Here is a 27738-nt window from a genome sequence, read left to right as displayed (position 1 = left end):
AACTTTAACTTTCAGTTAACTCTCTGTTTGAAGTATCAGGTCCTCCTGGTGCTGTGTGTGTTAATCTACCAGAGTATAAATCGGTGTAGTGTTTTAGGATTATTGTCCATTGATGTAAATGGAAAGCTTCCCATAATGTCAGTGGTTACTGGGTCAGTCCCTGTGTGTAAGAATGGCCAGTTTCAGTGCCGCTGTTGCTCCTACTCTTGTCAAGCTGCAGCAGAGTGAAAAGCAACCAGATTCTTGTCAGCTTTTAGTGCTGTCCACAGAGTTGTGAACAGTAGCTGTGAAACAGAGAAGAATCTGGTTGGTGTTCAAATTAGGACTGTCAAGTGATTTAAAAAAATTGCAATTAATCATATGATTAAAATTAATTGTGATTAATCATGTGATTAATTGTGCTGTTAAACAATAATAAAATACCATTTAAATATTTTTGAATGTTTTCTACATTTTCAAATATATTGACTTCAATTACAACACAGAAACCAAGTGTATAGTGCTCATATATTTTATTACAAATATTTGCACTGTAAAAAGAAACAAAAGAAATAGTATTTTTCAGTTCACCTAATAAAAGAAGTGTGCAGTCTCTTTATCATGAAAATTGAACTTACAAATGTAGAATTATGTACAAAAAAAACCTGCATTCAGAAATAAAACAATCTAAAGCTTTCTTTAGTGCCTACAAGTCCACTCAGTCCTACTTCTTGTTTAGCCAATTGCTCAGACAAACAAGTTTGTTTTCATTTGCAGGAGATAATGCTGCCCGCTTCTTGCTTACAATGTCACCTGAAAGTGAGAAAAGGCATTAGCATGGAACTGTTGTAGCCAGTGCCACAAGATATTTACGTGCCAGATGCAGTAAAGATTCATATGTCCCTTCATGCTTTGACCACCATTCCAGAGGACGTGTCCATGCTGATGATGGGTTCTGCTTGATAATGCAAAGCAGTGCAGACAGATGCATGTTTATTTTCATTATCTGAGTCAGATGCCACCAGCAGAATGTTGATTTTCTTTTTTGGTGGTTGTGTCCATAAAGAGACTTTTGTGTGGGAGAAGAACAGACACTTCTAATAAGGCAAGAGAAATACAATAAAGAGATGTCTTCAATGCCTGTTTCCTACTCTTGCTCCTACAACACATGGAAAAGAAGCCATCCTCTATCTTAAGAATTTCAAAAGCAAGAGACTTAAGTAGGAGTGTTTTGAGTAGTATTGGATATAACATTTGACATATGCCACTGATCTGTTAAATTTATTCTGACAAATACTTTCTTGCAATATTAACATAAAACTATTGCATTATATTGGGCAAATACCTTTATGCCTTCATAGCTACTAGCATTCAAATGCTTTTTAGCATTGATGGGCAATATTACACTGAAAGATAGTACACGCTTGCCTTAATCCTTTAAATTGTTGGTAATATGATGGAGTTATGGGTAGGCATGGTTGTCAATACATATTTTACCCTGGCTAGTCAGTTTGGTTCTCAAGTTGGTAGGTGTTGGAGGGGGGAGTTACAGGGGGATGACTAATTACAAGTTATAACTTACAAATTATTCTTGCTGTGTTGATCCACATTAAATAAACTATGAATCAGTCCTTCAGCTTCAGTTGGACTGTACCGCCTTCAGGTGACTGGATGGTTCAAGGAATATGGAGCTTTTTCACCACTAAACCACCTGGCTTAGGAATTGCAGCCTCACCTACAATGGAGAGTTTTGGGTGTGATTAAATAAAATTGACTTGTGCAATTCCTAAATGTTACCCTTACCCAGTGCTCTTGTAATGAGAGTTACTAGTGCAGATAAGAAGCATTGGCTGTCTACTATGAGTATTACAAATGTCCTGCAGCATACCAGTCATTCAAGGGCATATTAATTTCCCATAAGCCAATGCACATAGTGCCAAGAAATGTGGGATAAGTGCATTGCCTTCTGGAAAGTGTCTATGAGGATAAATGAAAGCAAAATAGGATTGGTGGTATGAACTCCCTGTAATGTGCCAGGTACACATGGGCCAGTAATAACACTTAACTTTCATGTGGCACAATTCTCCAGTGTAAACAAGACTTAAGCTGCCACCATTCAAAGACTCTCTCTGTATGGGAATGGTCTCAGCCTTCATATTAGTAAGTGCGCACATTAAACACCCACCACTGGCTGGCATTTTGGTAGTTTCAAGAGAGGACTGAATGCAATTCAAATTTCCCTTCACTCATATTTTCTTGGCCTCTTCAGGGAAGGGATAAGGCAGTCTGGTGGAGGACTCTAATCTTTAGTACTCCTGCCAGGCTGTGTACCTGATCTGTAGATGAAGAGAACTTAATTAACCAGGACTGTCAATGTGGCACCTTCTCACAACTGCTAAACTTGGTGAGAAGGGTTTGGGAAGCACAACTTTTTCTCTCTCCTTGCATGCCTGCCCTTGCCCTTGGAATTTCAGGATTGCCTTTAAACTCATAATACCTGTAACTTGTATTGACTTTTACTCTTTGCTCTCTATTAAAAACAAGATAGGTTTTCAAATAGGGTATGAAAGTCTATCTTCTCAGTCCCTTGTCATAAACTATGCTTTGTGGACATGCATACTAAACTGAATAAATGTCTTTAGTTCACATTTAGCTCAAATCTTAAACTGGAAGAGTGACCACAGGCAGATTCACTTAAATGTGTAAAATTTTCCATATAAATAATCCCGAAGTGGCTATGATGAATAGCCACTCATTCTTCTGCACCAGTTCATATTTTACACTGTGGCTCTAGGTGCTTCAATAATACAAATAAATAATAAAGCTCCTTCTAGGAGGAGAGAGAAGCTAGATAAGGAAGTTCCTGAGTAAACAAACCTTGTTTAATTTTAGCACAATATTTTTATTACTCTTCCAGTGTATACAATTGCAAGAGCAGAAATTGTTTACCTTGAGATAGTAAATCAAGATTTAAACAAACTCTGAATTCTAATGTCGGTTTCTCCTAGGCAAGTGATGCTTGCCCAGTGACTCCACAGCCTTGCTGGTTCTCAGTAGGTCTTGTTAACACTGGCTTTTAGCAGAGTGCTGATCAAAAGGGCACCAATTTTTGCTGCTGCATAAGCACAAAGGAGTGCTGAGCAAATGGACCATTTACAGGGTTCCCTTCTCAACTGCCCAAAGGCAGGGGAAGGGAAGACATAGTGCCAAATGGAATGGCAGAATTGCAACAATTTATGTTGAAAGTGTGCTGCAGTGTTTGCACATTGTCAGCATCCCTTGTTGACAAATGATGCAATGTTGTGATATAAACATTACAATGGAATGTCCCTCTGACTTTAAATGGATTGAGAGTATACTTGAAGAACTGACTTTGTTTTGGACAGGTGGCTTTCCTGCTTTTTCATTCTGCTGACCTGTCCATAAAAGGTTTCCCTCCTCATGGCTGCCTCCTCCTAGGTTCTCACTGCATTCTGGGGGCCACCAGGAAAGGCATCATGCTTCATAGCTTGAGAAGCAGTGTTCCAGACTCTTCACTGATCACACTTCACTCATATTGTCTTGGCTTAAAATAAGGCTTTTGTTCCATGACCTCTGTCATGGTTTGGGTATTCCTAATATACCTGTCCATTATTCCTTGTGTGTACCTGTTCTCAATGTGTGGTAGACTTGTCTGTGGAAGAACTTCTAGTCTGGCATGATGGTATTGTTAAATTGTCTGTATTTGACCCGCATGTGATTGAGTTCCTTCCCTTTAGGAAGTGAGTTTTGTAACATAGTTTCTAGTATTATGGGTGTTGCACAACTAGCATGTGTTTAATGGATACAGAAACTCTGTCTTTGAGAACTAGTACAGCTGCAAAGTAAAGAATGGTACATTACTGAAAAAGGGTCATTCAAGAAAGGCTAGTTCCAGGGCATGAAGATTACCAGAAACTTGTTAGTCAGAGACAGACATAAAAGATGAGGAGTGGCAAAGCCCTGCTAGCAAGGTCCAGTGGTAATGCCTTCTGAGAAGACAAGTTGTGTGCATGATGCCCCCCCCCTTACAATTCCAGTCTGCTGGGATTTAAATCAGGTTACTCTTCCTGGACCCTGCTTCGGGGAGAGGGGTTGCTCAATCTTCCATGCTCGCTTCTGGCAAGGAGGCTTTTGATTCAACCTGAAGATTCCTCTTTCCCCCTCTCAGCTGCTCATCTATCTTCAGAACCAGTGTCTTTGGGAGGCTTTCCTCTGCTACTGTACATTTCCCCAGCCTCTTAGGGTGCTGCAACGTATGTGGTTTTATGTGACTTTCACAGTTTACTCCCCCACCCCCCTTAGCCTTCCTTTTTCTGGGTCCTTCCCATGAGTAGCTCCTTGGTAAAGGGGAGGCCCTTCTCTGGCTGTGGTCCCCCATTGCTGTCCCTCTTCTTTGGCTGGTGCAGTGAGAGCTCCCTACTATTGCAATCTACTGTAAACACTGCTCACAGAACTGTGAATAAGTGTTATGTAACTCATCAGTCTTGCTAGCTTTCCCAAGCACCCAACTGAAATTATGAGACGCAGCAGAACTACTGGAGATCTCTGCTGGCAGGAAAGCTATGCTGAATAGTAAACTCAGTTAACACTTGGTAGTCTCTTTGCAACCATAGGGGCAAAAAGTTAACTTTCACTTACTGGAGATTTTGCTTCTGCAGGATTCAGCATAGGCAATCCTTGCATGTATCTAGTGGTCTTGTCAAGACCTGGTTTCTTTCCTCTGCCAACCTGCTAGTCTGCTGATGCTCTTGGCAACAGTAACTTTCTGCATATTGCAGAAGAACACTCTGCAGGCTATTGTATAAAAGTTGCTCCCTGACTTTTCAAAGAGGTCACACTTCACTTATGATTTGAGGATTTCTTGCAGGTAGTTTTGAGTTGTGCTGTATCTTGAGGCAGTTTTGTTGTAGTAAGCAGCAAGCCAGGAACACATTTTCTGGTGTATAATTCATGGGACATGTGCATGTGTGAGGACAACAAATGGACTCAGTCTTGTTTATATAAGAAAAAAATGCAACATTTGAGAGAAGAATTTGAGTAAATGGTACTGTTGCCCACCCAGTTGCTTAAATTTTTCCATTGGGTTAGCATTGTGCTATTGTCCCTTTTATGAGGTCCTAAAAGTACAACAATCATACAATCTTGGTAATACAAAACCCTCTAAAAGAGCACCCAACAGTGCTGAGCAGGGCCAGTTTTAGTTCACCTCTCACTGATGGGCCTTTTTAAAATAAAGGATTAAGTCTCTTGTGGATGCTTATTTCAATGGCTCATCCTTCCTGTCACCTCAGGCAGCCAGTGGACAATTGGAATTTCCATGCATTCTCATCCCACAAACACTAACTGGCTCTGTTCTCCAGTTGATTTCTATTGCTAAATGGGCTCCAATTAATCCCCAGCCAAGCACTCAGACTAAACAGTATAAACTATGTATGTTGTCTCAAAGCTTTAAGAGGTGGATGGAGGAAAAGGGGAAAGTCATTGATTATATATAGATGACATCTGTAGCAATAGTGTCGTTTGTTCATTAGGTATCTGAACTGAAAGTGGCCAGTAAGTAGAACATCTTTTTCATCTAAGCTATATCTGTGCAGTCTTCAGTATTCTAAATATTCATATCCCAAGCAGAATGAGCCTAAGTGAGCGCACAGCCAAAATATATAGTATATCCTGTTTTATCTTGGCGTGAAGTTATAGTATAACTTTTGTCCTGGGGAGGAGAGGGGGAATAAAGCTATAACAACTAACAGTTGGTATTTATAATCTATTAGGTATGATCACTGAAGCAGAACAGCAGCTTCTCCATGATGCTAGAAATGGAAACTGTGAAGAGGTTAGACAACTACTGGAAACCATGGACAAAGGAGAAGTGGTTGTTGACATCAACTGCAAAGGTTAGTATGATTAACTCTTAGCCGTTAAGGTTATAAACCTTAAGTGATGTAGTGCCCCCTCATTTTCCTCTAAAAGGTACAGTATCAAACTATAACATACCAGGCATGTATTTTTGTTTGGATGTATGTACATATAGAGCAGCGTGTATACGAGCTTCACATAGGGGGTACAGTACAATGCTTTGAAAGTTCTCTTGTAAAAGCGGAGTGAACTACTATATAAAGGACCAGAAAGACTGCAGGAGTCCAATATGTTGGACTGCATATCGTTTCTTGGCTTCCGTGAGTAAGTGGTGCCATTTGCAGAGAACACTGATGCCATCTGCCAGCATTTCCAGTGATGGACATGCCCTAAGAAGTCTTGAACGTGTTCTGCTGTAACTGCTTGTCTGTATCTTGCGTCTTTCAGTCTTTGAAGTACAGCATGCCCCCACTCAATACTTTATTTATAACTCACTGGAGAGATAAGTCTACATATTTGATATCTGTAGAAGTTTGAGATAAATAGAACTTGCACAGAGTAAGAGGGACTCTAGAAAGGGAGGGGATGGGAAGAGATAAATAGCTGATAATGTAGTGTTAACATTACATTAGGGCCTGGAGACGCCAACTGGGACTAGGTACCCCATTGTGGTATACACTGTACAGACACATGACAGTTGCTACCCCTAGTTGGATGAGACCCATGGTGGAAGAGTAAATGGAGGTTTCAGAGAGGTGAAGTGATTGACTTGACCAAAGTCACACAGCAGGTCACTGGCAGCAATGGCAATAAAAGCCAGATATCTTGAGTCCAGTCCAGGGCTTTGTCCCCTGCACCATGTTGTCTCTCCTGTCCATTAATAGGCTATGGATGCTTCACTTATTAATGCCTCCACCTGTAAAATATCTAACTAGCTAATCTCCAAAAAGAATATGCATTTGTTCCACTCTTCTCACTGGGAAGTGGGGAACAAATGGTTTAAGTAGCAGGGTTTTTTGTTTAAGGCTGATGGCAGGATAAAAGCAAAGCTCTCTTAAAGGATCTTGTGTATAACTCAAGCCAATGGTATGTATAGTGAAAACTACACTTATAAACAAATGGACTACTAAGCATAAAGATTCTTGCCTCAGCTGGATTTGTCATAACAAAAAGGTACAGCTATACCACCATTCAACTACCCATTATGAATTAACTTCCTCTGTTATACACATGTATCTATCCACTATTGACATGGTATTCTCGTTTATATTCAGGTGTGAACATTGAGACTAATGCTATAATGTTAGAAGAAAAATGTGCATGGTTTCCCCATTTTTTGAGTTAAAATTTCGGACAAAAACAAAGTAAGCCCTGCAAAGTCCACTGCAAGCTCCACCTTGGGGGAAGAGCTGGATCTCTGCTAGAAAATCAAGTCTTTATAGTCTCCCTCCTCCTCTTCCTCTCTCTCCCCTGCCCCCCGCAAACAGAGGCAGCAGTTAGCTGGACCAACAACCCCGATTTGATCTTCTAATGAATCTCAACTTTTCTCTTGAAGGACCCTCTGAGGTGTGGTTCAGGTACCATGCTAGTTCAGTTCCTGGTCTCTGCAGAGATTGTCAGTAGCATCATTCCACGTGGTGCTGCTTTTATGAAGTGCATACTTGTTCATTGGAAATGGACTGAAGGGTCAGCTTATTTTTCATTAGGCTAATAAACATAAATTAGCCAGTAAAAACCCTGGATTCTATATTTAATATGACTCTCAAGATTGTACTAGGCACTGTAGAGTTAATAACTTCCCTGCCCTATATAACGTCCTGCCTAAAAGAAAAGAGGTGAAGGATACAATTTTAATTTTTGATCCTATGCTCTTTTTTCCTTATCAGCTTTCATGGTCTGACTCCTTAAACTTTTTCCACACTCCCTCCCAGTACTCATTGCCTCTGTTTATTCCAACAAAATGAGTTCAGTGTAAATGAAAAGTAGTGCTGCTGACATTGGTGGGCTGTACATAAATTCACTGTCCAGTTACTGCCTTTCCAATTTCATATGTTTCTGCTTTCCATTTAGCTATTCTGTAGCGGATGTAGTGACTTGCACAAAATGTAAACAGGAAGGATGATCTCTTTTGAGTGGTGGCTAATGAGAACTTCCTGAAAGTACTGTTTCTATTTGAACATCAAAGGCTTTGATGACCAAGAGAGCTTGTGGTTTTCAGTTCTAGGGCTTTCCCCTTGGCACCTTCTTGTATTGTCTGCTCTTCTTGTAAAACACACAGTTTTAATGTGCAGGTATGTCAGCCAACTTCATTCTTTATTTTTGGCTACCTGTGTGCTCCACTAAGCCTTCTCCTAACAGATGGTTTACACATTACTAAACAGTTTGAGATGGCTGATGGAAAAACATTGCTGACCCTCTTCAGTCTGGGTATAAGAATCCAGACTTCAATGGAGTTGCAACAGCTTGCACCCACTGAATTTGGCTCCCTCTTCTGTGAAGCAGTTTTATCCATGCTACAATGGCATAACTCTTCAGATGAATGCAGCATGATACTCCAAGGTCATTTTGTGCTAGCTTCCTTCTCATTTTACATACAAGCACTACAATAGAGCAACTACAGTAACTTGCAGCAAGAACTTTCAGACACTAACCTTAAAGGGCTTCAAAAATGATATACAGTAGTTGTGGCCTTTTAATAAGTTTACTTATAGGAGGCTTATTTGGTAGAGAAGTGACAAATTAAATCACTACTATAAAACCGAAGTAATGCTTCACTTTGCTAAGAATCCCCTTCATTTATTCTGTACAAATGCCTCAATGGCATGTCAATATTGCATAAAGCTACATTTAAAATCTACATGAGTGACAAGCTTCCCCCCTCCCCCCCCCCCCCAGTGTTTCAGACTTTAGAATGCATAACATGCCATTTTTCCCCAAACACCACCTCTGGAGTGGGCAATGCTTCTCTCTCTAACCCACATGTGAGGAGGCAGGCAGGATTTAGTAACCAGAACTAACTGAACTGTCAAAGTGAACTCTAACTGAAGGCACTGCAGTTCTTCAAAAGATGCACAAAACAAGGAGCCTGTTGAGCCTAACCAAAGGGTTCTGCATGAAGTTGAGCTGAGGAAATAATCTCAAATCACTTTCATTTGAGAGGAGATTGCACAATGCTTTACTTTTCTCCTGGATGGCAATAGGAGCTGTAGAGAAAGAAGGAGGAGAGCGTGAATTCCTGGTTCATCTGTTTCAGGGGCTTGTCACAGAAGTCATAACTCAGTTTGACTTGAAGTGCCCAGTTGCTGTTGTGGCATCACAGCCTCTTGGATAAAGGAGTTGATGATCCAACTTTCTTGGATGAGTGAGTTAAACTGTGCCTGTCGGGGTTCCTTCCCCACTCTGAACTCTAGGGTACAGACGTCGGGACTTGCATGAAAACCCCCAAGCTTATTTCTGCCAGCTTAGGTTAAAACCTGGTACGCTGCCACCACTAAGTGATTTAACAAGAAACAGGGAACGGACCACTTGAAGTTCCTCTTCCCCCCAAGCCCTTACATCCCCCTTCCTGGGGAGGCTTGAGAATAATATCCTAACCAATTGGTTACAAAGTGATCAAAGACCCAAACCCCTCGGTCTTTGGACAATGGAAAAATCAGTCAGGTTCTTTAAAGAAGGATTTTATTAAAAAGAAAATGTAACAATCATCTCTAAAATCAGGATGGAAAATAACTTTACAGGATAATCAGATTGAGTGCCCAGAGGGACTCCCTCTAGCCTTGGTTTCAAAGTGATGACAAAACAGGGATAAACTTCCCTCCAGCAAAGGTAAAATTCTCAAGTTGAGAAAACAAAGAAACTAATACACCTTGCCTGGCTGTTACAAGTTTGAAATATGAGGTACTTGCTCAGAAAGATTTAGAGAACATGGGCTGATGTCCGGTCCCTCTTAGTCCCAAGAGCAAACACCACCAAAACAAAGAGCACAAACAAAAGCCTCTTCTTCCCCACCTTCTTCTCCCCCCCCCCCTCCACTCCACAAGATTTGAAAATATCTTGCCCCTTACTGGTCCTTTGGGTCAGGTGTCAGCCAGGTTACCTGAGCTGCTTAACCCTTCACAGGTAAAAGGATTTTGGTGCCTCTGGCCAGGAGGGATTTTATAGTATTGTATACAGGAGGGTTGTTACCCTTCACTTTCTACTTATGACTTGCCAAGACAGTGTTTAGAGGAATGGTTCTTCAGCAGGAACATATCTAACAAATGCTAGAAGCTGACAGCACCAGACGCCTAATTTGAATGGCTAGGAAAAGTTAGTGTTTTGGTGTTTGAAAGTCTGATACCCTTGGTCATATCATTAATGTGGGTTGTTTAACAAAAACACAACTTTTCACTCTAGCTGCTTCTTGCCCTTCAACTCCTGAAACTGTCTCTTGTGCAGAGAAGGAAGACTTTCCAGGTTAACACAATACTGTTGGGTGACTTGTAGAAGTAAGTGAGATTGGGGTGTGTTTTGCATTACTCAGAGTGCCAATGAAGTCTTGGGTTTTCCCCCCCCAGGCTTTAAGTTTTAAATGAAGGCTTCATACTGTTGGCATCTGGGACTTTAGAATATGCTCCTTTCAAAACAATACATTGTAACTATATTTCTGCATTTGAGTTATTGCAGCACAATTTGCTGCTACCCTTTTAAAAAAAAATCAGGCTGGATCACTCTGAGTGTCAAACTCTCTGGTAAAGGCTGGCCAACATGTGCAGTTCAGTTGAGATTCTGCCCTTGGGCCTTAGCAATGACTGCTCTCTCATACATGGCATTCCAATTCTGTGACATGGATGTCATGTTTTGTGTGTTGGGGTTTATAATAAGGGATGCTGGGTGCAGGTTTAATGCTGTCTTAATAGACATTGTAGCAATCCATTTACTTACATTCTACACTGAACATACCAGCAAGTGATTAGATGGAAACAATACAAGTCCTGCCTGAAGAGAACATTGTTACAAGGCTCATGTTGTATGTTTGCTTCAGTTGCTTCTATGCTACTTCTGGCAACCCTTATGCTCATTATTCTTCCTACCCCCTCAGTGATTATGATCCTGCTTTAGATAGTGAAAATAGAACATTAAAACCCTACAGACCTTGCACTTCTGTTCTGTAGGCTCCTGTTTGTTGTGACTGATAGTTGTTGCTCCAGAACTAATACACAACCTGCTGGTGGCATTCAACATGGAATACAGTATATCTTGGTACTAGAGGAATGAATAATTTTCCCTTAGAGAAGCACAATGTCAAATTGTAACAGACAAAAATCAGCAGTAAGGGAGAAGAAGCAGAAAGTCAAACATGCAGCAGAATACACAAGTCCTAGTAACGTAAGATGGTTACTATGCCTTATTAAAGGTTACATATAGCATTGTGTTCCAACAGAACATAAAAAGGCAGACTTAACAATTGTGCTTGCTTTTGTGGGTTTATATTGGGACCCCAATGTTACATATAACTCTTATTTCTGCTGGGCTGTCACTTTAGTGGAGGAGGGCTGATCACTAACAGTCTGCTTCTACCCTTGACTGAGGATGTTACCTCTTTTTAAAGCATGAAAGCCAAAGCCCTGAAGTTGGGAGGGGCAGGGGAAGAGATGCTGAAGACCACCTCAGGAGGCCTGCAGCTGAAGCCTGCTGCCAGAGTCCTGCAGCTGGGTGAGGGGGGACTATAGCCCGTCGCCGGAGCCTCTTGCTGAACCAGGGGTGGAGGGAGGCTGAAGCCTGCCCCTGAGCGCTGCAGGGAGGGGCCACTGCTTTGCTCCCTCGTCCATCTCTGCACAAGAGGCTGTTGTGGCCGCAGGAAAAACCTCAAGTGGCCACATGCAGCCACAGTGGCTGCATTTGAGAAACGCTGATCTGGTTCAACCACAAGCTATGGGCTTTGTGCAGTAATTAGTGTGTGGAAATTTTTATTTTATTATTCTGCAGGAGGTCTGACTAGATATTTATAGTCCTTTTTGGCCTGAAATCTATAAATGGCTGCTCTCGCTGTAGAGACTAAGTGTGCCTGTTTTTTGTGTGAGAGTTCGCAAGATGTTACGGTTTACACTGAACCGTTCCTACTGTCTTGTATTACAAAAGCATTTGTTTACCTGATGTTCTGTTTCATATTTTTAGGCAGAAGTAAATCTAATTTGGGTTGGACGCCTCTTCACCTTGCATGCTATTTTGGACATGGCAATGTGGTCAAGGATTTGCTGAAGGTATACTTAATGCTGTCTATTTCTAAATGAGTCTGAAGATCCTACCTTACTTTAATACTGCTGTTTTATGATACCACAAGTTGTTCAGGTGACCAGTAGCTAGTTGGCTACTTCTGAAACCTCAGAATAAACAGGAAAAGTGGTTTTTCTACTAAAGTGCAAACCGTTTGCTTGAAGAGAAGCAACTGAATTCTAAGCGAAGGCAATGAACTATGCTTCCCACTAGTCATGTGCATGCTTGTATTTAATTACATGCTTGCACATGTACATATTTGCATGGGAAAATAGCAGGGTACAGATTATCCAACATTCTTGGAATGCATGGGAGACAACTCTTTGTTACAGAGGGTACGGAAAGCAACTAGGAGAAGAGGCTATTCTGGTTTTGATACTGACAAACAGAGGAACTAGTTGAGAATTTGAAGTGGGTGAAAGTGATCATGAAATGCAATCGCGTTTGATTCTAATGAATGGTATGAGGGAAAACAGCAGAATAAAGATGATGGGCTTTAAGAAGGCAGACTTTAGCAAACTCACAGAATTGGTAGGAAAGATCCTATAAGAAGCAAGTCTAAGGAGAGAAAGATTCAGGAGAGTTGGCAATTTATTAAAGAAATATTATTAAAGGCACAAGAGCAAAAGATCCCAATGTGGTAGGAAAGATAGGAAGTATAAAAGACATCTTTAATGACCTGAAACTCAGTGTCATACAAAAAATGGAAACTACATCAAATTACAAAGGACAAATATTTAAAAACAAACAAAAACACAAGCATGTAGGGACAAAATTGGAAAGATGACTGCACAAAACAAGATTAAACTAGCTAGGGACATAAAAGATGATAAATCTATGAGAAGCAAGGGGAAGACCAAGACCAGGTAGGTACATTATTCAATGTAGAGGGAAAGACTATAACAGAAAATGCAGCAATTGCTGAAGTGCTAAATGGCTTTTTTCACCAAAAAAGTTAGTTAGCTGTGATTGGATAACTAACACAGGGAACATCACTGTAAATGGGGTAGGATCTGAGGCTCAAATAGGAAAAGAACAAGTTAAGAATTACTTAGACAAATTGTGTCTTCAAGTATGGAGGGGTGGATGAAATACTTCCTAGAATATCTAAGGAACTAGCTGAAGAGATCTCTGATCCATTAGCAATTATTAAGACTACATTTTAGTCATGGGTATTTTTAGTAAAAGTCATGGACAGGTCACGGGTCGTAAACAAAAATTCATGGCCCATGACCTGTTCATGATTTGTAACTAAAACTTGGGCTGGGGCTCCGGGGGTGCTGAGGGAGGGGAATGGCCCTGCGGGGAGGGAGGAAGTGCCTGCCCCGGCCGGAAGTGCCTGCTCTCTAACTCCCATTAGCCAGGAACTGCAGCCAATGGGAGCTGCAGGGGCGGTACCTGGAGGCAGGGGCAGCACACAAAGCCACCTGGCCCCTCTGCCTAAGAGCTTCAGGGACATGCCGGCTGCTTCCGAGGAGCCCCCCCAAGGTAAGCGCTGCCCCACACCCCAACCCTGAGTCCCCTCCCCAAGCTGCTGCGGCCGGGGGGAAAGGGCACAGTGGCCCAAGACTGCCCCAACAGCAGCTGGTGCGGCTGGCCCAGGAGCTATCTGAGCAGCTGCACTGGCCGCTGCAGAAGTCCCAGTCATCATGGAAAGTCACGGAATCCACGACCTCCATGTTCTCAAACTGGGGTAGGCCTCCCAAGGGAGGCGCTGGAATGTGTTGGGAGGTGTGAGATGTGCGCTCTTATTTTTAAGAGCTCTGGCTCTCAGCCCCAGGTGCAACCTGGGCTTGAGTCTCCATCCCTGCCCCCTGGGAGGTGGCTCAGACTCTCCTTGCCACCCCTCCTTCAATCCCTCACTGGGAAGTGCAGCATGGGTTCAGGCTCTCCTTCCCTCTCATCTGAAGGCAGCAGGGCTCTGGCTGTCAGCCTTGGGGTGGCAGTAGCAGCGCAGAAGTAAGGGTTGCAATGGGGCGCTAAGTCTGCTATGAAAAGTGATATTGATGAATATCACTTTTTTTCACAGCGGACTTAGCGCCCCTTGCAACCCTTACTTCTGCTACTCATCAGTATCACTTTTTACATTGCCTCCCTTGCTTCTGCGCTGCTGCTGGTGTAGTGCTGCCTTCAGAGCTGGGTGCCCAGCCAGCAGCCACTGCTCTCCACTCTGCCTTCAGAACCGGGTGGCAGCATGTATGTGGAGGGAGGGGGCCATAAACTGGAAACTACATCAAATTACTACATCAAATCAAATTCAATGTAGAGGGATACTGCAGACACAAAGAAGGGGTACCTGGTCAAATAAGCTTGAGAACCACTGGTCTGGATTATACTTAGTTCTGCCTCAGTGCAGGGGACTGGACTAGATGACCTGTCAAGGTCCATTCCAGTCCTACTTTTCTATGATTCTATGTGTTTGTGTACTATTGCACTTGAAGGCAGCTAACGACATACTTCTGAATGTGTGGCTTGTTCATGCACACCAGATGGTTGCACACACCTAATCTTGAAAATTTGGCACAAGAAGTCTAAAGTCTTTAGTTTAGACAAAACCTTGAAGTAGTTGAAGGGTGGTATTGGCAGGTGTGAGTTGATATTCTGAAGTCTAATGTAAACAAGCTGGTTTGGCTAAAGCCTAGGATAATGTATTTGTTTACACTAAACCACTTTTAAAATGTTGGCTAACAGAGTAATGTAACTTTAAATTCAAGCATTAGGAAACAAAATATGCCTTCAGGTAGACTGAATAAAACAATGATCAAGTATAGTAACAGGAGTTTTATGTTCACCAACTTGTTGAATTCAGTTACATCAGCCTAAAACTCAGGTAATACAGTGAGTTAGGCCTTGAGTCTTTTCAAGAAACTTAGTACCTGCAGTATTTGTCATGACTAGTATTTCAGACCTATGGGATGCAAAAGTCTGAGCTACCTTAACACTTAATTTTAAATTCCAAATAGTTGAGACTGACGTGTGCCATTGATAAAATAAGTCAATGATACTACTATGTCAGCAGAGGAAGCACATAAGCATGTGTATACATTTTCAAAGAAGGATCAGTGTGTGTTTGTTACTTCAGGCACAAGTAATAAGGCTTAAACGAGTCTTTGCTCAAACTTCTTAGAAACATCAGGTTAGTGGAGGAGACCCTCCTTTTTATTTTAATCTATTAATGCTAACGTAAAATAAAGCTTTGTCTACGCTGACAAGTGAACAACAAAACTTTTGTTGTTCAGAAGGGTTAAAAGGAGAAAAAAAACACCCTGAAAGACAAATTTTGTCAAGGAAAAGCGCAGGTGTGAACAGTGCTTTGTTGGCAGGAGCGCTCTCCTGCTGAGAAAGCTACCACCGCTTGTTGTAGGTGGAAGTTTTTTGTCGGCGGGAGAGCTCTCAGCAGCACAGTCACATCGCGAAAAGCTGCATGGTGTGGACAAAGCCTAAAGCTAACCTGGCTGCTTCTGGCATAGCCAAGGCTACGTTTTAGTCATGGAATTTTTAGTAAGTCGTGGGCTGTAAACAAATTCATGGGCCCGTGACCTGTCCATGAATTTTACTAAAAATACCCACCCTGACTAAAACTTGGGCAGGGGGCTGTGGGTGCTCGGGGGAGCAGGGCGGGACCCCCCCCCGGTACTGTGGAAGGCGGAGGGCCAAGTCACAATGCGTGGTCCGGGGCCCCTGCTGATACTGGGGATGGGGGTGGGGTTAGGGCTGGCAGGGGCTTCCTACCCGACTCTGTCCACGCAGCTCCTAGGTGGCAGAGGCAGGGGCCAGGGTGGGGGCTCCATTGCTCCAGCCACAAGGGCTGACTGCCGCAACTCCCATTAGCCAGGAACCACAGTCAATGGCAGCTGCAGGGCTGGGGCCTGTGGGGGCAGGCAGCGGGCTGTGTGGAGACCCCACCTAGGAGCTGCAGGGAGGGCATGCCAGTGGGAGCCTGAGGTCAGTGCCCCCCCCCACTCCCCAACTCTTTGCCCCTAGCCCTCTCTCACACCCAAACTGCTGCTGCTGGCCCTGTGACCTCCGTGACAGACTCGAAGCCTTAGGCATAACCACTGTTGGCAGTTGAGCTCCACAAAAGCTAACCAGCTATTTGCAAAGTGCAGCTAATTGCAGCATTCAGATACATGCACCAAAAACAAATGTGGCTTTTTTTTGCTTTTTTCCTGAAAGCCACAGTGAATGGGAGGGGTGGCTTCTTTTAAACTGATTGGAAATAAAGAGTAAATCCAGGTAAACTTGGACCTGGTTCTACATGGAAAAAACTAATAATCAGGAGATTCTGGTTTGGAAAACAGACTGAGATTTTTCTACACGGATTCCATCAAACAAAGCTAGTATCAACAAATGATACGGTCCCTGACCCAAAGACTTTGCTTACAACATAGAATACACAAATGGCAAGCCTTCAAGGTGGGAAGGGGGGAGATAGCAAAAGTATGTGTTTTATTGTCAAATGCTCTTCATCCATGGATCAGTGTTTTACAGAAGTGGGTGCGTGCTGGTGCCCTTCTTACAGATGGAGTGATGAATGGAGGTTAAATAGATTGTGACTTGCCCTAGGACAGTGGTTCTCAACCAGGGGTCTGGGCCCCCTGCGGAGGGCCCACGAGCAGGATCCAAGGGGGGCTGCCAAGCAGGATCAGCGTTAGACTTGCTGGGACCCAGGGCAGAAAGATGAAGCCCCACCACATGGGGCTGAAGTCCAGGGCCCTGAGCCCTGCCACCTGAGGCTGAAGCTAAACTTAGCTTTGTGGGGGCCCCTGTGGCATGGGGCCCCAGGCAATTGCCCTGCTTGCTGCCCCTTAATGCTGGCTCTGGCTTTCATATGCAGAAAACCAGTTTTTAATAGCACGTTGGAGGGGTCTCAGAAAGAAAAGGTTGAGATCCCCTGTCCTAGGGTACTCTGTGGCAGTCAGAATAGAGCTCATCTCCTGACTTTAGTCCTCATGAGCTCAATCACTAGATCAGTGTCCCAGCTATAGTGAAACCATATAGTCCCATTAATTCTGTTGCATATGCAACTTGTCCTGATCTTTCTGACCATTTTAAGAGTAGGGTTCAGCAGGAGCAGTGTTTGAAGTGGGATTTGAAAAAAGACTGAGAGCAAGGATCTCGGGTGCAGGAAAGGAATGGGGACGGCGGGAAATGGAGCTGAGATTCAGAAAGGAATATGGAGGTACATTGCCTTTATGGTGTATAGAGGAGTTTCCACTTGATGTGGAAAGGGGCAGAGAGCCAGTGATGAGATCATGAAACCTGCTAGTTGTGGCCCATTTAATCTCTTGAAGAGGAGACTGCACTACAGTGTGTGTGTATATATAGTACTACTGTGTGATGTCTTTCAACTAGAGTGAAATTAAAGCTTTAATGGCTGCTGTATGCAGTTTTTGTGTGGAGATGAGTGACAGCAAAACAAAGGCCATGTCTACACCTAAAAAGTTAGGTTGACCCAGCTATGTCACTCAAGAGTGTGAAAAATCCACACTCCTGAGCAAAGTGGTTAAGCCAGCCAAACTGCTGGCATAGACAGCTCTAGGGCTGTGTCTACACTACCACTTATGTCATAACTTATATTGCTTGGGGGGTGAATAATACCACCCCTACCATAAGTTACACCAACATAAGCGCCAGTGTGGACAGTGCTATGTCGGCAGGAGAGTGTCTCCTGCCCCCATGGCTACCGCTGCTCGTTGGTGGTAGTTTAATTATGTCGACAGGAGAGCTCTCTCCCATAGAGCGACTGCACTAGAAGTCTTATAGCAGTGCAGCTGCATTGATAGTGGTGTCACACTAAACTCTCTAGTGTAGCCATAGCCTAGGTTGACTGAAAGTCTTCTGTTGACCTAACTACTCCCTCTCAGGGAAGTAGCTTAACTACAGAGATGGGAGAACCCCTCCTGCTACTGTAGTGAATGTCTATGCTGAAGCGGTAGAACAGCGCTGCTATAGCTGTTTAAGTGTAGACATAGCCCCAGTTTGAATTTGCTCCCTTTCACAAGGGCTCCTTGTTGTAGATTTCCTTTCCTCTAAATCTTCCCACGTTCTCACTGATTAGGCTTTACAACTATACTGGGACACACAGAGAGCCGCCTAATTCATGTAATTCATTCTTGACAAATAGATTATAAACAAAGAGGTGTCAGTAACACTGAGTTCTTTCTGGAAGGAATATTTTTGTAGAGGTAACCTATTGACCTGCCTATGTTTCCAGCATTACTTAACTGTCTATCTTGGCAGGCTGGTGCAGAAGTGAACGTGTTAAATGATATGGGGGACACTCCACTGCATCGTGCAGCCTTCACTGGACGCAAGGTAAAAATACACTATTTTCTAACTACTTATATTCCACCCTGTGTGGTTCACAGGATGCATAAGGCAACCCAGCATAAGATCGTGTCCCCTAAAGGGTGCTATAATGTGTCAATGGCGTCTAAAACTGTTAAGTGGTTTAAAGTAGTAACACGTTGAAGCCAAAGCACTTGAGGTAGGAAAAATCCTTGTAGCAGCGCATTCCAGAAAGCTACCAAAGAGCAAATTTTAATGTGCCTAAAATCTAGATGGTCTAATCCTCTGATTTGGTTTTGGCTTTTTTGGCAGAAAACTGTTTTTTCCACCTGGAAGGCTAGGGGAAATATCAGTCTTCCTTCTCCATAGCTGCTCTTTCCTTTTTTGTTCTCCAGGATGTGGCTGGCAGCTAGAAAGGGTGAACATAGTCATTTTCCTCTGTTGAAGCACTTTACCTGCACCCCTGTCTGTGCAATTACTTCCTATGTTACTCTTGCTATGTGCCTGGGGTAAAGCGCCTTAGTGTGGGAACATAGCACTAATCAGCCTCTCAGCTGTAAATGCTGGTTGTCAGATGGAAGCCAGTTTGGAGGGATGGGAAAAGTAGGTGTTTCTGCATGCAACTTGACAGACCACTCAGTAATCCCTCACAAACCATATCAGAAAGCAGTGATGCTCAGACCTCAGTGGTTCAGAAGCCAAATTAGTGATCAACATTACCCAAATGAGCCACAGTAGTGTGAATTAATTGTTTCTCTTACTATAGTACTATATATTCCTATTTAAACAGTATGATGGAAAATATTTAGTTTTTACTTGTGTGTGTATATATATTTACTTATCTCATAGAACTGGAAGGGATCTTGAAAGGTCATTGAGTCCAGTCCCCCGCCTTCGCAGCAGGACCAAGTATTGTCCCTGACAGATTTTTGCCCCAGATCCCTAAATGGCCCCCTCAGGGATTGAGCTCACAACCCTGGGTTTAGCAGGCCAATGCTCAAACCACTGAGCTATCCCTCTCCCCCCCCATACTTTCCCATCATACTGGTCAAATAGACTAGAATATATATTCTCACAGCAAAATAACTAAGTATTTTATCAACTACAACTGGTTAATAACCTAGTAGAAGCATTCTGAATGGTTAATCATTAAATCAGTATTTTAATATGTGCTGCAAAGAGCCTCTGGAGATGCATTAAAGAGCCCCTAGCAACTCGAGACCCTTGGTCTGAGTATCACTGGCATAAAAATCATTAGACTTAAGAGAAGAATGGCCATACTGAGTCGCACCACTTGTCCATCTAACCCAGTATCCCGTCTCCAATAGTGGCCAGTCCAGATGCTTCAGAGGGAGTGAACAGAACAGGTCAATTATAGTCATCCCTCTCCTGTCATCTAGTCCAGCATCTGGCAGTCAGACGTTTAAGGACACCCAGAGCACGGGATTGCGTCCTGACCATCTTGGCTAATAGCCACCGATGGACCTGTCCTCCAGGAACATATCTAATTCTTTTTTTGAACCCAGTTATATTTTCGACCTTCACAACATCCCCAGGCAACATCTGTGACTCTTCCCCAACATCGTGTTCATTCATGTGTCTGATAATTGTGTTCTAAACTGTAGCTTCAACAAATTTGCTGGATACTGAAGTTAGGCTTACCAGCCTATAATTGCCAGGATTGCTTCTGGAGCCTTTTTTTTTTTTTAAATTGGTAGTGTTGACTATCCTACAGTCATGTGGTACAGAGGCTGATTTAAGTGATAGGTTCACAGTTGGTAGTTCTGCAACTTCATATCTGAGTTCCTTCAGAACTCTTGGGTGAATACCATCTGCCCTTAGTGACCAGTTACTAGGGCCCTACCAAATTCACGGTCCATTTCATGGTCATAGGAATTTAAAAATCCCAAATTTCATGATTTCAGCTATTTAAATCTGAAATTTTATGGTGGTGTAATTGTAGGGGTCCTGACCTAAAAAGGAGTTGGGGTGTGTGTCACAAGGTTATTGCAGGGGGTGTTTTGGTACTGCTACCCTTACTCTTGCAGCACTGTCTTTAGAACTGGGCAGCTGGAGAGCTGCAGCTGCTGGCCGGGAGCCAAGCTCTGAAGGCAGAGTGGCCGCCAGCAGCAGCGCAGAGGTAAGATGGCATGGTATGGTATTGCCACCCTTACTTCTGCACTGCTGCCTGCAGGGCTGGGCCCTCAGTAAACAGCCACCTCTCTCTGGCCTCCCAGCTCTGAAGGCAGCGCAGATGTAAGGGTGTCAATACTGTAACCCCTCTAAAATAACCTCTTGACCCTGCTGCAACTCCCTTTTGGTTCAGGACCCCCATTTTGAGAAATTCTGGTGTCATTTCTCCCCCCTGTAAAATCTATATAATATAGGGGGAAAAGCACACAAAAGACCAGATTTCATGGGGGGAGATCAGATTTCATGCTCCATGACACACTTTTTTTTTTTCCCCATGGCTGTGAATTTGGTAGGGCACTACCTATTACTGTTTAACTTGTCAGTTTGTTCCAAGCTTCCCCTGAGGCCTCAATCTGGGATAATTCCTCAGAAAAGTCATTTTTTAAAAGAGGCTCAGGTGTGGGAATCTCTCTGCAATCTCCTCTGCAATGAAGACCGATGTAAAGAATTCATGGGTGGCAGGTATAATAGCCCAGGGAAGGCTTGGCTGTCTCTCATGCTGCTGCTGACCCACCGCTAGACACCTGGGCTGTGGTGGCCCTGCCCCTTCCCCGAGGCCCCCACTGCCTGCTGCTGCCATGTTTCCTCGGGGGGGATGGACAGGGGAGTTGAGGAGTGGCACACAGCCAGCCGTGGGTGGGGGAGTGAGGATGCTCCAGCTGGCAGGCCAACCCAGTATGGTGTGGGGGGGGGAGGGGTTGGGCCATGTATGGGGGGGCGTGGAGGCTGGGGCTCCTCTGGTCAGGGGAGGCCTCTCAGGGCTTCTGTTGGGGGTGGGGGGGCTGGAGCAGAAGGGACAGAGCCAGTGGGCTAGCCTCTCCAAAGCAGGGTTTCATCTGGTGCTCATGAAATAATTCATTTAGCTTTTCTGCAATGGTCATGTTTTCCTTGAGTGCTGCTTTAGCACCTTGATCATCCAGTGGCCCCATTGGTTGTTTAGCAGGCTTCCTACTTCTGATGTATGTAAACATTTTTTGCTGTTTGTGTCTTAATTCTTTTTTTGGCTTGCCTAATTATAGACTTTAAGGCTGACTTGTCTGGATTAGTTGGACACTAATGCATAGCTAAAGGGGATTGAAATCACTTGTTAAGTGCTTGTTCATATGAAGCACTACATCCAATAAGCATAGAAACAGTATTGTAAATACTGGTCTCCTATCCACTTACTACATAGAATACTAGAATTAAGATGAGTCGATTCAGTAGCTAATTAATGTGAACAGCTTGTTCTTGTTCAAACAGATGCCATTTGCCTCTTACATGCTTATGCCTACACAGTATTAAAGTGTAGAACTGATTCTCATATGACCATATGGTTACACTGCAGAGAGTGTTCTCTGCTCAGATTTAAGTGATACTTAAAGTTCTCCAGTACAAGATTCCTTATTAAGTGTTTGTCACTCTTTAGTAAGATATCTTTATGCCTGACTTTACTGCTGTGTATCTTCAAGTCCAGTCCAGTATCTGTAGTCCACTTAGTCAGAGTCCTGTTGTATTATTCGGACTATCTCTTCCCTTGCCATATTTTACAAACTCATTGTCGCAGTGAACCATTACATGCTGCTAGGTTCAAAAGGGAGGGTTACAAAACAGTGGACCAACCCAATTCTAGGAAAGTGCCATTGTGATAAAACATCATAACTTTTAACTTGTCTTCCAGGAGGTGGTGATGCTGCTCTTACAGTATGATGCTGATACTTCTATTGTTAATGGGGGTGGACAGACGGCAAGAGACGTTACACAAGATAAAGAGATCAAAAATATGTTGGAAGGTAACTTCCTGTGTCTTCGCTGCCTTTCATAAGCATTTGTATCTCTGAAGAGAGCTGCTTCACCTACAAATTCACTTGATTTCAAAATAGCTTCTGGTTAAAAACCAATGTTCAGTCACTTCTATTGTAAAAGAACACTGACCAGTCAGTACAACAGGGCTGTTTTAGTGCCTTTGAAAGAAGCCTTAACCTATTTGTAAATGCTGTTTCTGATTGAAGTTAGGGCCTTAAAGGCAACACAGTTTTTTTCTCTGAGCCCTTTAATGATGTAGACTCTGTGTAGCACTCAAAGCCCTAGCTTGCTGCATAGGGGAAGTAATCCAAGCACATGCTGATAACAAAAGCTGCTTTGTGTGTAACAAGCTGGGATATAAACCACTTCACTTGGATGCAAACTGTAATTTCTAGCATTTTGCAAAAATGGTGGGCAAACTTGCTCAGACATCAGTGACTGTACTAGGTGTCACAGGAACTGGAAACAGAGCTGAAGATCTTTCCTGCAACTCCCCTTCTCTAACCACTAGATAATGCTTAGAGAATAATAATGATCTCTCCACTCTAAAATTCTAACATACACAGAGGCCAAGTAGGTTGTGGGGGCATCTTTGGGCAGATTTCCCTTTTCTATTCTCCTACAATTTAACTTTGAGTACAAAATAGTCAATGGGAGAAGACTAGCTGAATCATTCACAAACTTACCAGGTCTTGCTCCAGACTGTTTCAGCTCTGAAAATGGAGACCCTGTCCAAGTGATTTTGGGTCTCCAGCCAAGGGCGGCTCTAGACATTTCACTGCCCCAAGCACAGTGACATGCCGCGGGGGGGGGCTCTGCCAGTCACTGGTCCCGTGGCTCTGATGGACCTCCTGCAGGCATGCCTGTGGGAGGTCCACCGGAGCCCTGCCTGCTGCCCTCCTGGCGACTGGCAGAGCGCCCCCCGCGGCATGCCGCCCTAAGCACGCGCTTGGCGTGCTGGGGCCTGGAGCCGCCCCTGTCTCCAGTCTGAGATGAAGCAAAGGTGTGACTTCCATAGAATAGGTGCTTCCGATTTAAAAAAAAAAAATTGAGCTTCTTAAAGGTGTCCAAAGCTGAATACCCAAAATTGATTTACTTTTTAAAGTCTTGACCAACACCACTTTCAAAAAGCAAGTATTTTTTATGTATTGATTCACTACTTATGCTATCTGCAAACAAAGGGTAAGAAAGTAACTATCACTTATTCCTGGTGACAATACTGAGCTACTTTTTTAGATGGGGGGTGGGTTCTTGACAACATAACCCTGAATAGACTTTTGAATTAAGATTGATTATTCATAATGTAATTCTTTAGTCTGAACAGATGGTACATGTGGCTCTTACATTCAGAAGTAAAGACTGGAAAACTAAAAATTTCCAAATGAAATCATTACAAGCAGTACTTTTCCAGAAAACATGCTATTCCTTAATTGTATACGAAGTTACAGGCAATTATCATAAACAGATGCACTAAAGATAAATTCTTAAAATGAGTGCACTTGTTAATTCTCCTCATGGTGAAGCATTTATTAAAGCCTTATTAATCTGGCTAACAATGTCAGTTTCACAGTTGTTGCTATGGTTGCAATCTGACTGCACGTGTCTGAAAATCAAGACTTCCTTAAAGTCTGATTAACTAGATTTAAGGGAAAAAGTAAATCCCCCTGCAGGTTAAACTTCTTAAAACACTTGATCCAATTCTGTTGTCCTCAGTAAATGAAGACAAATTTACCAGTGGAATTTACTGTGACATATTTATTAGGGAAACAAGATACATCTATGTGATGGCAAAAACTTCTGTTGTATACGGAGATAGTGTAGAAACACTTACATATGTTTGCACCAAGGGCCTGGAATTTTTTTTAAGAGGATCAAAGCACCCCATCTCCAACTGAAGTCAACGATTTGCTCAGCATTTCTGGAAAAAAGGTCCAAATCGTACAAATGTGCCTAAACCTCTGGCTCCATAACTTGGAATCCCTGGAGTACATATCAATATGTAAACTGAGGAATTCCTGAGCTTTGTCCTCTACAGCACAAACTCATCTACCTCCGTCTGTTATACAGATAAATCAGTTTTGGTATCTATGAATAACAGGAAGTTGAAACAATAGCATCATCTTAATTTGTCAAATGATTATGCCAGTCACATGTCTTTTGACTTTATATGCATGTAAATAAATCACCTTAATAGTAATACCTAGTGCTTTTTTCACTGCTCCTTATAAGCAAACCATTCTTCTCGGAGCATGCCTTTAAAAATAAATAAATCTGTGTGCAAAGCTTGACTATTTCAGTCCAGAGGAGAACTCTGTGTAGCATGGATTGTGCTTAAAGCAAGACTATTTTGCATAGGCTCTTATTAGACACTAACACACTAGGGCTTGAAAAATCCTAGCCCTTGTGGTTGGGAAGAGAACTTTCCAAATGTGACTAGTGTAAACCAGTGCTGTGCCATCATCTCAAGTCTGAAGTCAGTTCCAGTGCTGGTGCTCGTAGCATTGACAAGCACCAGCAGAAGGAAAACAAGCCAGTATTAGTTTTCTCTATTACTATTCAGAAGTACACTGGGTAGTTGTGAAAAGGACAGGGCTGCAACAACACTGCATACAAGACTGGGAGTGGATGGGTCACTACAAAACCTAATTTCCCCCTGCTGATACTCACACCTTCTTGTCAACTGTTTGTTTGAAATGGGCCACCATGATTACATTGGCCTCATTAGTACTACAAAAGTAATTTTTCCTCCCTTGTCAACTGTTGAGAATAGCCCACTTCCACCTTAATTGAATTGACTTGTTAGCACTTACCCCCCACTTGGTAAGGCAACTCCCATCTTTTCATGTGCTGTGTATTTATACCTGCCTCTGTATTTTCCACTCTATGCATCTGATGAAGTGGGTTTTAGCCCAAGAAAGCTTATGCCCAAATAAATTTGTTAGTCTCTAAGGAGCCACAAGGACTCCTCATTTTTTTTGCTGAAACAGACTTCACAGGTTTCAGGGTAGTAGCTGTGTTAACTTGAGTAACATCAGAATTTTTCTGCAGTGATTTGTCACCTTTTAGTCTTGTGCACTGTATTTAATTGACTCTGAAGAGCATGGCTCTTAAGTGTATTTCACCCTGTCTGGTAGGCATAGCCTTCAAGTTAACAAGTGTTGGGGAAACTGTAGGCCCTGTATATAGTGTTTGAACATTCGTCATAGACAAATATCACTTTGCTGATGTAACGTGTTCCTGTGAGAATATTACTGTGGTTGCTGAAGCTATTTTCTCTTTGAAAACAGCAGTGGAAAGGACACAAGAAAGGAAACTGGAAGAACTGCTTTTAGGAGCAGCAAGAGAAGGGGAGACTGCAAAACTTTCAGCACTGGTAAGAATTTGAGATGTTTGCTACATATGCTACCTTCACACCCAGCACCCCTATTGCAGGCAACAGTCCAAACTACAGTGCTTCCTTACTGTTGAAACTCTCCTTTTATTACAGCAGATTACGATGCAAAATTTTCAAGTGTTTTCTAATATCCTTCCTGAGTTAGCTAAAGGTTACTGTGAAATATTGCTTGTTAAATTTCTACATTACCTCAGTCATAGGGCTTACCATGAGAAATATCTGCTGCAGCTGAAATTAGTATAGTACGTGACAAACATTAGTGAGTGCAAAATGCATGAATGCAGCACTAAGTCTGAGACTTCAAAAACACCTCAGATTCATTGTGTATATCTTCAGCCACAAAAGAAATTCAGTCCCTTGTGTATATTGCAATACAGTGGACCCACGCTAGAACGCGGGGTTTTGGATCCATGCGCAGTCCTGCGTTAACTCAGGGACCACATTATAGCAGGAACTGCATTACCATGGATTCCAATGAAGGTAATTAAATTTGGGATCCATGCGCAGTCCCAGGCTATAACTGAATTTGCGCTATAAAGTGCGCGTTCTAGTGAGGGTCTGCTGTACTTGCAGCCAACAACAGATACTGATTCTGTGTCTCCAAGAGAAACTGGTCTGGCCATGCTACTCATCTGTGACCTCCAAGGAACACTTTAGTTCTAGTGGACTTAACATCTATACTGAACCAGTGCCCCTAGGGTTAACAGCCACTTTACTGCTGGAGGTACTTGCCCTTGGATGAGATAGGAAACTAAAATTGATTACAAAACACAAACTTCCATCACTACATGTGATGTGAAACTTGTTACTCATCCACTACATATAGAAAGTTTGCAGACTGAGTAAATCGAAATGTCTTAAATGTGTGGCTAGGAAATATTTTTTTCCATTTTTTTTTTTCTGGGGGGGGGAATGAGATGTTTTTCCCCCTGGTCTACACTAGGGTGGGGTCGAACTAGGGGTCAGTAGTTCAGCTATGCGAGCTGAATAGCGAACCTGAGTTCACTGACTACTTGACTCTGACTTCCCTGCGCCGCGGCGGGTCTCCTCCGCTCTCTCCGCACCGCCGCATCCGCCTGTGGTTGGGTGTGTTCGCAGTCATCGAGATGGCGCTTCGAGACTACATATCTCAGACGATCAGATATCATCCCGATGAGTCGAAAATCGAAAACGACGGCGACCGCGGCGTGCGGTGAGTATGGACCTGCCCTAAAACAACTCTCCAAATGTAATATCAAACATGAAACTTTGTTCAAATGGTATCTTTCTGGGAAAGTTGCAAGTCCATCTTGCTTTAAAGCTTTGAACTAGTCACATTTCATGACATCTGAAATCCAGAAACCCCATCAAATGTGTTGCAATAAATTGACAATCTGTGGCGGTGTGACCTCTACCAATAAGGTTACCAACAGAATTGTATTAAAGATAAACTGACTGCATATGGTAAAGCTTCTCCAGCAGCTTTCCAATCAGTACCTGAATGAGGAAATGGTTCTACCACTTGTATTTTTCTTGACCATGTACCCTTCTCAGTCCAGTTAGAGCTGGAAGGGAACCAATTCATATCTGGGGTTGCTAATTACTTAGAATATTCCTGTCCGTAGTCTTGATGGACTTCTATGGCCTGTGTATATACAGGATGTTTGAGCTGATCAGTGTTCCCCTCTGTCCTTATACTCTATTAACACAGTGGTTCTCAAACTATGTGGTGGGCTCCCAACGGAGGCACAGGAATGTGTCAAGGGAGGTGTGAGCTGTGTGCTTTGTTTTGGAAGAGCTCTGGCTGTCATCCTTGGGTGGCAGGGGTTTGTGCAGAAGGACTGTGCACACTCAGAAGGTGGGGATAAAAGGAGACAGCCAGAACCCTGCCACCTAGACTCAGGCTCTTCTCCCCCAACCAATCCCTCACCAGGAGAGGCATCTTGGGCTCTTCTCCCCCCACCCTATCCCCATTCCTCACTGGG

General features: G+C 43.1%; 1 protein-coding gene across 3 annotated transcripts in view; it reads left to right on the top strand.

Moving 5' to 3' along the window:
* OSBPL1A (oxysterol binding protein like 1A) overlaps positions 1 to 27738 on the top strand; it is a 122884-nt gene that overhangs the window by 2159 nt on the left and 92987 nt on the right. For all 3 annotated transcript variants that reach the window (XM_039523378.1, XM_039523377.1, XM_039523379.1), the window contains exons 2-6: positions 5772 to 5894; positions 12013 to 12098; positions 18355 to 18429; positions 22256 to 22367; positions 25668 to 25753. In XM_039523378.1, coding sequence (XP_039379312.1) covers positions 5774 to 5894; positions 12013 to 12098; positions 18355 to 18429; positions 22256 to 22367; positions 25668 to 25753 — 480 coding nt within the window. In that variant the 5' untranslated portion in view covers positions 5772 to 5773. The remainder of the gene's footprint in view (positions 1 to 5771; positions 5895 to 12012; positions 12099 to 18354; positions 18430 to 22255; positions 22368 to 25667; positions 25754 to 27738) is intronic.

Source organism: Mauremys reevesii, linkage group 2, assembly GCF_016161935.1.
Source record: "Mauremys reevesii isolate NIE-2019 linkage group 2, ASM1616193v1, whole genome shotgun sequence".
Lineage (NCBI taxonomy): Eukaryota > Metazoa > Chordata > Testudines > Geoemydidae > Mauremys > Mauremys reevesii.
Note: the sequence above shows the minus strand (reverse complement) of the source record. Positions and strands in the feature narration are given on the sequence as shown.